We start from the raw sequence: 12,591 nt of genomic DNA, 5'->3' as shown, positions 1-12,591 counted from the left end.
AAAGATATATTTGGTATATGATTTGTATAACTGATTTATCTATTAAATATAAAATATATCGATTGACTTATATACTAAATATAAATATATTAAAAGCTATAAAGTAGATCATTTAATAATAAGTCAATATAATTTAACCTAAAAAAAGGGAAAGTTAGATGAAACTCAAAATTAGTACTTAATAATAAAAAAAAGAGGTTTGAATCTTATTCTATTTTGGTCCTTACACTTTCAAAAACCTACCTTCTAAAACCTACATTCTAGTCCTTGAATTTTTTTTAAAGTGCTTACTTTGGTCCCTGCTATCATAGTTTCATTAACTCTTAAATATAATGGTGAAATTGCTTTTATTTTTGGATGGCTAGACTGCCATGCTAAAAATTCTAGGGTTTTTAGATCTCAAAAGCCATTTTGCATCCAATATTTTAATCGTTTATTATTTTGATACATAGAGTGTTGATATTTTACTTTAGATTCATCTTACTCAATCCATGTTAGATATAATTTCATCTTTAAACATATTTTATCTATAAAAAATATCAATATAATTTTAATAGTAGAGACCAAAATATACTTTTTAAAAGTTTAGAGACTAAAACAGATATTTTTGAAAGTTTACTATTAAAATATAACAAGATTTAAAGTTCGAGGACTAAAATAGGATTTAAACCTAAAAAAAGAAAATTATTTGAATGACAATACTACTAAAAATATTTACAAATAATAATAAATATGATAGTAAAAATTTTATTATATTTATAATTTTTTTTGGGTTATTTTTCTATATTTAAAAGGAGGTCCTAAGAAAAATAAGAAGGAAAAAAAAAAAAAATCCTGTTCGTCGACTCAAAAACCCCTGTGTAGCGTTGTGAGAGAAAGAGAGTTCGTTCCATCACAATAAAACCTTATCTTTCTCCATTGTTCTCTCTCTCTTTCGGAGCTCTCTCCAACTCTCAGCCGCTCCCCACAATTCCTGCGAAACTCACAGGACCTTGTGGATAAAATTTCCCTCACCGGAACTCGATTGAATTCCTTCATTCTCCATTTTTATTTTCTCCACACCTCGCGTCCATGGAGTCGAAGGAGTTCGCTCAAGAACCGTCGCTACACAATTCAGTCTCTTCAGGTTCTTCTTCGACTTCCTCCTCGTCTTTTTCCTCTTCTTCCGTTGATTCCCATGCCGATACTCCCTCTGTCGATGACCGACAGATGGGGGTTGCTGAAATTAAAACTAGTGTAGCTGGCGATGGGGGAGGTAGTGATGCTGGTGGTTCGGAAACTGAAGGGTTTCTGAGTGGGGAGGAGGAATTTGAATCTGCTTTTGATAGACCGATTGTGGGTTATCCAGAGGAAGAAGCCCTCGGGAAATCCGTCCAAGGGGGTGATGGTGGTAGTCCTTTTATGAGTTATTCCGAATTTTCTGCTCCGGTTAGTGTTAGGCCAATTGCGAAGGTTTCTGTTGATAGTGACATTGAGGAGGAGGAGGAGGATGGTTTTCAGGTGGATGAAGACTTGGGGAGGAAGGGGGAAACAGATTATTTTGTTGAGAGTAAGAAGGGAAGGGAAGTTGAGGTTCCAGTGGAAAAGGAGGAGATTCTTGTATCTGGTGGAAATGAGAATTTGGGTGATGTGGTGAATGAAGGGGATCATGATGCTACTCATGTGGTCGAAAGAACAATTGAGTTGTCGGGGAACTCGAAAGAAGGCAATGTGCCTGAAAGTTCAGTAGCCGAGGATGTTGGCTCTGTGCCCGAGGAAACTGTTGATGGTGGGAAGCAGGTGCCAGAGGGGGATGAGTTGAATAATGTGACAGCCAAACAGCAACAAAATGAGGCTTCAGATGGAGAAAAAGAAGCAGAGTTGAATAAAGAAAGTATGACGGCTGGGAAGCAGGTTGATGAAGGGATTGACTTGAATGAGAAGGTGGTTGCTGAAGATGTAGAGCGATTAAAAGAACAGGAAACGCCTGGTTCTTCTTCTGATGACAAGGCTGATTTGGGAGACCAAGCAAGCTCTAAGCCTGTAGAACTAGCAGATGGAAAACAAGAAGCGGAGATGGAAAAAGGAAGTTTTGTGGCTGAGAAGCAGGTGGATGGGGAGGTTGAACTGAATGAAAAGGTGGCTGCTGAAGATGGAAAGCAGTTAAAAGAATTGGAAACTGGTTCTCCCATCGAAGACAAAGCTGTTCTGGGTGTCAAGGTTTTAGAACCAGCAGATGGAGGTCAGGAAGCAGAAATTGATGAAGGAAGTCCCGTGGCTGATATTCAAGCAGTTGGGGAGGTTAGCTTGAATGACAAGGTGGATGCTGAAGATGGAAAACTGTTAACCAAATTGGAACCTGTTTCTTCTGTTGACAACAAAGCCGATCATGACGATCAAGTAAACCCCGAGGTTGCAGAACTAGCGGATGAATTTACTGGTTCAGTTTTAGATGACAAAACCTTGCATGAAAGTTCACAGGTGTCAGCAACAGATGCCGTTGGTAATCCGGATGAAATAAAGGACGTGGAAAATAGGGAGACTGCAGATTTGGTACATGGAGCTGCCAAATTGGATAATGGGTTTGATAATGTTGGTCATGAGGTGGATGAGCCTGTTGACCATAATTCTGTGGTTTCAAACTCTGAGATTAATAACAACGTGCCGGATGTCAGTACCGCAGTTGCAACACAAGAAGTAGCGCCTCATGGAGACAGAGCAATTGCTGCTTCTGATATTGCAAAAAGTGAAAATCTTGCGGATATGGATGTAGAAGATCAGCAGCCTGATGGAGATGGGGCTTCAACAGTTAATGAAGAAAGAGAAACTGTGAATCTTGTTGATTCTCCAACTGAGGCAGGGAATGAAAAAGATTCTAAATTTGATTCTAAAATAAGAGAGGATGTGCCTGGTGATGTTGAATCTGAACCGTCTCAGGAGGATAGGTCTTTGGTTAAAGAAAGCATCCCAGATAATGCTTCAGTGGAAGATAGCGGAATTTCTGTTGCTCCTAAGTTACTTGAACCAGTTTTGAATGAAGTAGATGGGGAAAAGCAACCTTTAGATGAAGAAGGTGGTATTGAGGGTTCTGGTACAGATGGAGAGACTGAAGGTGAGATATTTGGTAGTTCTGAAGCTGCCAGAGAATTCTTGCAGGAATTGGAGAGAGCCTCAGGAGCTGGTTCCCATTCTGGTGCAGATAGTTCTATTGATCATTCACAGAGAATAGATGGCCAGATTATCACAGACTCAGATGAAGCAGACACGGATGATGAAGGTGATGGAAAGGAGTTGTTTGATTCTGCTGCTTTGGCAGCACTTCTTAAAGCAGCTAGAGATGCTGGCTCAGATGGTGGCCCTATCACTGTGACATCTCAGGATGGCTCCCGGCTTTTTTCCATTGAACGTCCTGCTGGTCTTGGGTCTTCACTTATATCTGGAAAAAATGCTTCCCGCCCAAGCCGTCCTCTCACTTTTGCCCCATCAAATCCTAGAATGGGGGATGATTCTGAAAATAAATTGAGCGAAGAGGAGAAAACTAAACTACAGAAGTTACAGCAGATAAGGGTGAACTTTTTAAGGCTTGTTCAGAGACTAGGTGTTTCTCCTGATGATTCATTAGTAGCACAGGTTCTATATCGTTTTGGGCTTGTAGCCGGTAGGTCTACTGGTCAGCTATTTAGCTTCGACAATGCGAAAAATACAGCTATTCAGCTTGAAGCAGAAGGAAAGGAAGATTTAGACTTCTCATTGAACATACTTGTTCTTGGGAAATCAGGTGTGGGAAAGAGTGCAACTATAAATTCAATTTTTGGGGAGGATAAAACTCCAATCAATGCATTTGGGCCTGGCACAACTACGGTGAAAGAAATTGTTGGGACAGTGGAAGGTGTTAAGATCAGGGTTTTTGATTCACCTGGTCTTAGATCCTCTTCATCTGAACGTAGTATCAACCACAGAATTTTATCCTCAATTAAGAATGTAATGAAGAAGTTCCCTCCTGATATTGTTCTTTATGTGGACCGGCTGGATAACCAAACCAGAGATCTTAATGATCTGCTGCTGTTAAGATCAGTATCCAGCTCCCTTGGTTCTTCCATCTGGAAAAATGCGATCATCACTCTCACTCATGCTGCCTCTGCTCCACCTGATGGTCCATCTGGTTCCCCTTTGGGTTATGAGGTGTTTGTTGCTCAACGATCTCATGTTCTTCAGCAAACTGTTGCTCAAGCTGTTGGTGATCTGCGCATCCTAAATCCAACTTTAATGAATCCGGTTTCACTTGTTGAAAATCATCCCTCTTGTAGGAAGAATCGAGATGGCCAGAAGGTGCTTCCTAATGGTCAAAGTTGGAGGCCCCAGCTATTACTTTTATGTTTCTCTATTAAAATCCTCGCTGAAGTAGGAAATCTTTCAAAAGCTCCAGAGACATTTGACCACAGGAAGATTTTTGGTCTCCGTGGCCGTTCACCTCCTCTTCCATATTTATTGTCTGGTTTGTTGCAATCCCGCACACACCCGAAGCTTGCATCAGATCAAAATGGTGATAATGGCGATTCCGATATTGATTTGGCCGACTTGTCTGATTCTGATCAAGAAGAGGAGGAAGATGAGTATGATCAGCTCCCTCCATTCAAGCCCCTCAGAAAATCTCAGATTTCTAAGCTTAGCAAAGAGCAAAGAAAGGCATACTTTGAGGAATATGATTATCGGGTAAAGCTGCTCCAGAAAAAGCAGTGGAAAGAGGAATTAAAAAGGATGAGAGATATCAAGAAGAAGGGTCAACCTAATGTGGATGATTATGGCTACATGGGGGAGGATGACCAGGAAAATGGTAGTCCAGCTGCTGTACAGGTTCCTCTACCTGACATGGCCCTTCCTCCTTCTTTTGATGGTGATAATCCAGCTTACAGATTTCGATTCTTGGAGCCAACATCTCAGTTCCTGGCAAGGCCAGTCTTGGACACCCATGGTTGGGACCATGACTGTGGATATGATGGTGTGAATCTTGAACAGAGTATGGCCATTGTTAATCGGTTTCCTGCTGCTGTTACTGTTCAAATTACGAAGGACAAAAAAGAATTCAATATCCACTTAGATTCCTCAGTTTCTGCCAAGCATGGAGAAAATGGTTCTACTATGGCAGGTTTTGACATTCAAAATATTGGTAGGCAGCTTGCCTACATCCTTAGAGGAGAGACAAAATTCAAAAATTTCAGAAAGAACAAGACAGCTGCTGGGGTATCAGTGACATTCTTGGGAGAGAATGTGTGCCCTGGATTTAAAGTTGAGGATCAGATTACACTAGGGAAGCGTGTTGTACTGGTTGGTAGCACTGGCATTGTTCGATCTCAGGGCGATTCTGCATTTGGTGCCAATTTGGAAATGCGGCTAAGGGAGGCCGACTTCCCAATTGGACAAGATCAATCATCACTTGGTTTATCTCTTGTAAAATGGAGAGGAGACACGGCGTTGGGGGCAAATTTTCAGTCACAGTTTTCAGTTGGACGAAGTTACAAAATGGCAGTACGTGCAGGAATCAACAACAAACTAAGTGGGCAGATCTCTGTCAGAACAAGCAGTTCTGACCAACTTCAGATTGCTCTTATTGCTCTCCTTCCAGTTGCCAGGGCTATTTACAACAGCCTACGTCCCGGAGTTGCTGAAAATTACTCAACCTATTAGGTTATGTTTCATTTTTATATTTCTTTCTGTTCATTCTGTCGGCATTGCACACCGTAGGTTATAAATTGAGCACTTTCTGTTTTAATATCTTTCCAGAATAAGTAAGATTCTATTGAACTATGAATTTGAATCTTGGCTTCCATGTTGTTCTATTCGAAAGCAAGGTGTATTATCTCATCCTGAATTTAGATTTTTTACATAATTGAGATTGATAATTGCTTGCTTGTCAATGGCATGTAGGTTATTAACCCTTTGAGATATCTTTGTAATTGTAGTATTTGACTGTGAAATGTATGGGGAATTTAACATGTTTTGGTTGTCCTGGAATATTGGAAACTGAAAAAGCTTCTACTGGGGCCCAGTTTTAATGACTCTCGAAGTTTAGAAGAAGCTTGACTGATTGAAGTCAAAACTCTATGAATTGTAAATTTAAGCTTTGGGTCCAGTCTAGTCATTTGCACACAACTCTATGAACTGTTATTTGTGAATAGTTACTTGTGTATACTAACATGCTTTGCCCTCCTCGTGAGTGATAAGCAAACCCCTTATCCTGCAACATCTTGCACTTCTATTTCTTCCAAGAATGTATTCTTTTTTACTTCTATTTCTTCCGAGACTGTTTACTTTTACTCTTGGTTGTTCCTTTGTTTTTTATGATTGATATTAGGTGAACTGCTCTTTGCATTATGCTCATGAGTCGTGGCTTATCCCACATTCCCACTAATAACTAGAGAGTCTTCACCTACCTCCAAGTTATAGTTCTTGAAGACAAAAAAAGTTTCGAAAATCTCAAGCCCTTTTCACCAAGTAAGAGTGAAACAAAAGAATTCTAAAACGAACCAAATGAACCAAAACCCACCGAACTGATGTTGATCGGTCAGAGCTTGTCTCTCTTTTACATGTTAGAAGACCTATTTATTCTCTCTTTCTTGCCTGGAAAGACGCCTGTTTTCTTTCCTCCTCTCCTCTTCTCCTCTTGCATGTTGTTCTAAATTGAGCGAGCTCTCTGATGGTCTCCGATAGATCAGCTGATTGGCTAGTTCTTCGGTTTCTTTACTTTCTCTCTCTCTCTCTATATATATCTTCGAGGAGTTGATTAACCTGTAGTCCAAACAATCCTACCAACTTTCACCCCTACCACCAAGACCTTGGAGGTCTTTGGGAATGTACTTAGACTTCCTCAGGGGATAAGAAGAAATGAAAAATAAGAACATGAAGAATTCAGCCTAATAAAGCATGATAATGAGAAACAACCTTATTTGAACAAGATTTGTTCTATTGGTTGAACCAACTACGTCTTGATCGTATGATAGAGAGCTCTTAGAACAATGCTGATTTTGGACTACAGACTATGGAAGTGTTGGGCGAATCAGAATGTATATTTACATGCTAGGTTGCATTACACGGATTATCAGTATGAACAAGGAAGTGTCTTTTATGTTTGGCTAAGAAAGGGTAAAAATATGCCTACACTTTCCATATTCTCTTACTGATGGGCACTTCCATTAGCATAGTCATTAATGGGTCATTTGTATTTGTGTTTGTTTGCTTTTATAATTTTTGTTTTCAAGTATATATTGGTAAGAATCTAAATGTCCATTATTCTAATATGAATTATTGTGTTTGTTTTTGCAGGAATGGTAGAACAATAGAGGGTATTCAATGAGATTTTATTCCTTCATCAAATCATGAGTTTTTAAGTTTTCTACAATGAGGCCTCTTATTCTGAATGACATTTTTGTCCTTGATTTACTTTCATTAATGTATTCTCTTTCTCTCAAGTTTAATTCTATATTGAATGATGATTAGCATGAAATTAGTGTATTAATTAAATTAGCTAATAAAGAACTTTATACTTATTTATCTGAAATAAAATCAATTTCTTTCCATATTTAGTTTTGGACTGTTTTTAAATATAGAAAAATAAGCAAAAATATTTACAAAATATAGTAAAATTTTAGAACTATTAATGATAGATGTTGATAGACATCGATAAACTTCAAGTGTCGTTCTAAAATTTTGCTATATCTTGATGAAATAATTTCTCTTTACTGTTTTGGTGGACTATCTTATTAAATTAGAGTAGAATCAGAGACAAAGATTCTACTTATTTCATCCGTTTTCAAGATTTTAGAAGTTTTTTTAAAAAGAAGAAATATCACAAAATTGGTAAAATTTTGGTTTAACTAAATTAATGAATGATTTATTTAGCTCTCCAACGTTTTAAAAAGTAAATTGTTTTTTATTTTCTTATTTTTTTAGTCTATGTTGCCAATAGCTATAGTGAAACTGTGAGATTATTTGTAGCACAAGTACTAGTTTTGTTTTGTGCGTTTTTTTTTTCCTTTTCTAAGTAGAGATGAATAAAATCAGAAATTACTAGAGACCAAACATCAAAGATATCGATTCCTCTTAAGAATAATCGATTCCTCTTAAGAATAAAGGACAAATCAGTAGGAGGAAAGACTTATTTTCAAGATTAAGACGACACATAAAAAGATGTCAAAGCTACTAGATTATGCAACAGTAGTATTAGTCTGTTATCTAGGAAAAATGATTCAACTGGCCAAAATTAATTGAACCTCTCGACGAATCGATTGATTGACCTAATTGGCCTATAGTTTCATTCATCTATAATCATTTTTTTAAGTTTATGAGATCAAGTTGGAATTTTTTATTTTGTGAGAAAGAATTGAAACCTTTAAATAGGTTTTTTTTTAATTTTTAATTTTTTTAATTTAAGTATAATAGGTGTGGGAGAATTTTAGAAAATTTCTAATAGTTTTCTTAGTTGAGGGATTCTAGATGTGAGTTGAGTTATGAAATAGTTGAAAATTATAGGATAATTTTTAAAATTATAAAGATCAAATTTACTATTTTATCGCTTCATTTTCTTACCGAAGTAAATTAACCAAATTGAGAAAATCGCTAATAGAAGAGGTAAAGACAAGGGGTCCGTCGGATGGATGATCAAAAATTAGGTAAAATATGTGAAATGATTCAATTTTTCAAAAAATGCTGAAGGACTCTTTGCTGACGTCCAATTTGGGTGAAATTACTAAAATATACTTGCGGTATCACTTTTTCTTTTTTCACTCACAAACCACTATGTCTTGCTCTCGCTCTCTCTTCATTTCTTCATTCACAAAAATATTCCTCTCTCTCGTCCCTTGTTCACTGGAGTTGGTCATGTCAGAGCTATTCACGTGGATTCGTCGTGTCGGAGAAGAAGATGACTTACAGAGGAGAAGAAGCCATCGAAGAAGACGACGACGTACAGAGAAAAATTTCTCGAACTGATGAAGAAGAGAAAAAAGAAAAAAAGGACAATACCATAACTCATTGTGGTCATGACATCATAGCATTTGACGTTTTTTTTTTTTCCCCAAAAATTTTACTATTTTGGACCTTTAAAATTTGTGTTTTGGACAATTATCTCCAGACAAGCAAGGGCGGAGGACTGAAACTGAAAGGAAATGGGGGAAAAACTGGACGATGAAGACGAAATCTTGAAGCAAGTATTTGGCGATTCTTCGGATGACGAAGATTTCGAAGATCAAACCTTAATGAATGATGGATCATATGAAGTGGGTCACATTCATCAATGGGAGCAGGTCAAGGAAATCAAAGGCTTGTGGCTCTGCAAAATCTTCCTCTCTCCCCAACAACAATCATCGCTTCTCTCCGCAATCCGAAATGGTTTGCAATTTCTTATCTCAAGTTCTTCAATAACATGAAACTCATCTTCGTTCTGTTCTCGAATTCGATCCCTGAACTTAAGATTTCATTGAATGACGAATGAACCATAGGCTCACGGGTTAAAATTTCAATATGTTTAGCTTACCCTTTTTATGAGATTGTAGATGCTTGAATTATGTTTGGAAATGTTCATGAAACTGTGCCCATAAAGTCGTGCTAATCTTGATATGTTTTCAGAAGGGTGGTTCATGGAAGCCTCTCAAAATCAGGTACCTTCAGTTTTAATCTTGATGAGCTTATTAGAGATCTATTATATCTATTGTTATGCCTTGAAATCAATTATTCACTGTCAGGGAGCATGAACTGAGGATTTTAAATGCTGTATTGTTGTTGGATTTTGTTCTTGAAGTTTAGACTTGAATAATATTCTTAAGGGTAAATGTCAATTTATACCCTAAACTTTGGGGTTGTATCAATTAAAACCATGAATTAATAATTGTATCGGTATAAACCCTGCACTTTCATAAGTGTATCAATTTACCCCTCCTCTAGAGTTCGTTTGACCAATATCATGGGAAACGTATAATTTGAGTAAATGAAACTCTAAAATTTTCATAAGCCGATCAATTTAAACTCTTCTTTCTGATTACCTTGGAGAATTATCCATGCATTAATTTTTAAACATGTGTAGACTTCTTCAAATGTTGGTTATACAAAATGGACGATTAGAGTAAATGCATGAATGATTCTCAAAGAGAATAATTCTTAAACATGTGTAGACTTCTTCAAATGTTGGTTATACAAAATGGACGATTAGAGTAAATGCATGGATGATTCTCAAAAAGAATTCTGATTAATAGTCTAAATTGGTTCCTTTATGAATGTTTAGGGGTTTAATTGCTATAATTATAAGTTTCAAATTTTTCCAAACGAAATGTAATGCAAGGTGTAAATTGATACAGTTGCAAAAGTTTAGAGTATAAATTGATACACTTATCAGTTTAAGGTTTAAATTGGTACAACTACGGATTTAAATTGATACAACTATGGGTATAAATTGATATTTTCCCTATTCTTAACTATTGGTACTTTTTCTCTTCAGGCCATGAGGTTTGGAAACCTTCCAACATGGGCTGTTGAACTTTCAGATTTTGTTTATGAGGCAGTGCTTTCAAGTAACCACATGACAGATACTTTGACTGTGGATCGCTATAATGGAGATAAGATTGATTGTCCTCTTCCATCACATATTTTGTGGAGAGAACCACTCTTTGATCAAATGATAGCTAATGTGTATCAACCAGGTGAGGTGCGACGATGACCCATTTCTCTTCTATTGATTAGACATCTGTTTGAACCGAATGTCTAGGATGATAGCTTCGCAGGCACTAGGGGCTGTTTGGAAACAGTTATTTTGATGTAGAACTAGAAAACTACTTTTCCAAGAACAACTTTTGTTACAGTAGAATGCAGGTTAAGAGTCTTGCAAAGCAGTTTCTGTCTTTCTAAACAGAATTTAGAGAATAACCAAGATTGCGATGTTTGTTATGTCAAAGATGAAGGGTTACAAGAAATAGAAACAGTTATATATATATATATATATATATATATATATTTTGAGAGTTCAACAATATGTGGGAGTGAGTGTACCTATAAGTTGAGGGCATGTCTTAGTTAGTTGAGTTGTGCTGTGGTTGACAAAAAAAGAAAGAGTTTCTTGTGGTGTAGTACTTTGATCCATTCATTTCATATCTATTTTATGAATTATGTTTATAATATTTAATTTGAATTATTTGACCAAGTTGTGAACACTTCAACTGCAATCATGATTAGATAAGAAGCCTTGATATTCTGCTAATCTGATAAAAATGATTTGTGAATGGCATGTTTAAAGCACTCTGCGCCATATTGTTTGAGAAAATTTATATCTGAAATTGCTTGACTTTTGTTTATCTTCATTAGCACTGCATTATATTTCATCTTTTAGTTTTCCTCATTAGTTATTGATTCACTGACATTGTTATAACGTCCCTCTAATATTCTTTATAAAGGGAATCTGTGCACATGTCGACCTTATGCGTTTCGAAGATGGAATTGCCATTGTCTCCCTCGAGTCACCATGCGTGATGCATTTTACCCGAGTTGATGAAACTTCGTGTGATCCTTCAATCAAGGGAGAAGTCGATTTATCAGCAACAAAGGTGCCCGTGTATCTAAACCCAGGTTCTCTTGTTATATTGTGGGGTGAAGCCCGCTACCTCTGGAAGCATGAAATAAATCGTAAGCCTGGGTTTCAAATATGGGAAGGCCAGGAACTTACTCAGGGGAGGCGAACTTCTATTACACTGAGAAAGCTCTGTCATGTTGAATAGGAAGTTCACAGATTGGAGATGCATTTTGTTCCATGTTCATGCTTTGTCGTGTTCAACTGAATGAACCATTCGCTATTATTTGGCTAGAATATCTTCAAGTCACTGTTCTTGATCTTGAAAAGGAGAAATTAGACAAGGATGCAGATATTTCTATACATGGAATAGTTCCATGATTGATAAAAGAATATGAAGGTCCAACCTGTTGAATAAGAATCTGACTTCAATATAAGCAACTTGGTTCCATCTCCCCAGAGAGGAGGGGAAAAATTCAAGGAGATAAGGGAGTGGAGGGTAAAGAGAGCTGAAGAAAAAAGAGAAGGATGGTAAAGAGAATCAAGAACATCTATTAACTGTTGGGTTTAGGTAATGTTGAATTATAGTTTTAGTTTCTAGACTTCTATATAGTTTTGTGTTTTTAAAAAGTTTTACCAATGCTCATAAGTTTGTAATTTCAGTTTTATTAAGTTCTTACTTTCTTATTATCAATATCATTATTAAATGTTGAGGGAGTGTTTCATTTGAAAGTAGACTTGTTACAAAAATTGAATATCGTTTTTGACCCTCGGATTTAGAGAAGTATGCTATATAAACTCTCTAACATTAGAGGTGCTACTATTCTATGTTCTATAAAATTCTCTGTGATTAAATCCTCTGTTCCGTGGATATAACTAGTACATTATTGATGAACCATGTGATATGTATGTCGATTCTTTACTATATTACGTTTTTTGTATTCTTTATTTGTCGATTCCATAACATATTTGATATTTATAATGTATTTTTAACTAAATGAGCAACGATGAATATTATAAGTTTTACATTTTACTATACACTAAAATATGGATTTTGATTGTGT

At 36.6% G+C, this 12,591-nt stretch overlaps 2 protein-coding genes across 2 annotated transcripts; both read left to right on the top strand.

Moving 5' to 3' along the window:
• Positions 1-819: 819 nt before the first annotated feature.
• Positions 820-7,539, top strand: LOC120090440 (translocase of chloroplast 159, chloroplastic). The gene is made up of 2 exons (XM_039048106.2): positions 820-5,664; positions 7,300-7,539. Exon 1 carries the CDS (start codon positions 1,072-1,074, stop codon positions 5,662-5,664), a length of 4,593 nt encoding a protein of 1,530 aa, XP_038904034.2. The 5' UTR covers positions 820-1,071; the 3' UTR covers positions 7,300-7,539.
• A 1,381-nt stretch (positions 7,540-8,920) lies between these two features.
• LOC120091559 (2-oxoglutarate (2OG) and Fe(II)-dependent oxygenase superfamily protein) lies at positions 8,921-12,259 on the top strand. The gene is made up of 4 exons (XM_039049651.2): positions 8,921-9,363; positions 9,601-9,632; positions 10,466-10,672; positions 11,415-12,259. The coding sequence occupies exons 1-4, from the start codon at positions 9,141-9,143 to the stop codon at positions 11,733-11,735; spliced, it is 783 nt and encodes a 260-aa protein (XP_038905579.1). The 5' UTR covers positions 8,921-9,140; the 3' UTR covers positions 11,736-12,259.
• The last annotated feature ends 332 nt before the right edge of the window (positions 12,260-12,591 follow it).

The sequence above is a fragment of the Benincasa hispida genome, chromosome 11 (genome assembly GCF_027475165.1).
Source record: "Benincasa hispida cultivar pf3 chromosome 11, pf3_genome.v1.1, whole genome shotgun sequence".
In the NCBI taxonomy this organism is placed as follows: domain Eukaryota; kingdom Viridiplantae; phylum Streptophyta; class Magnoliopsida; order Cucurbitales; family Cucurbitaceae; genus Benincasa; species Benincasa hispida.
Note: the sequence above shows the minus strand (reverse complement) of the source record. Positions and strands in the feature narration are given on the sequence as shown.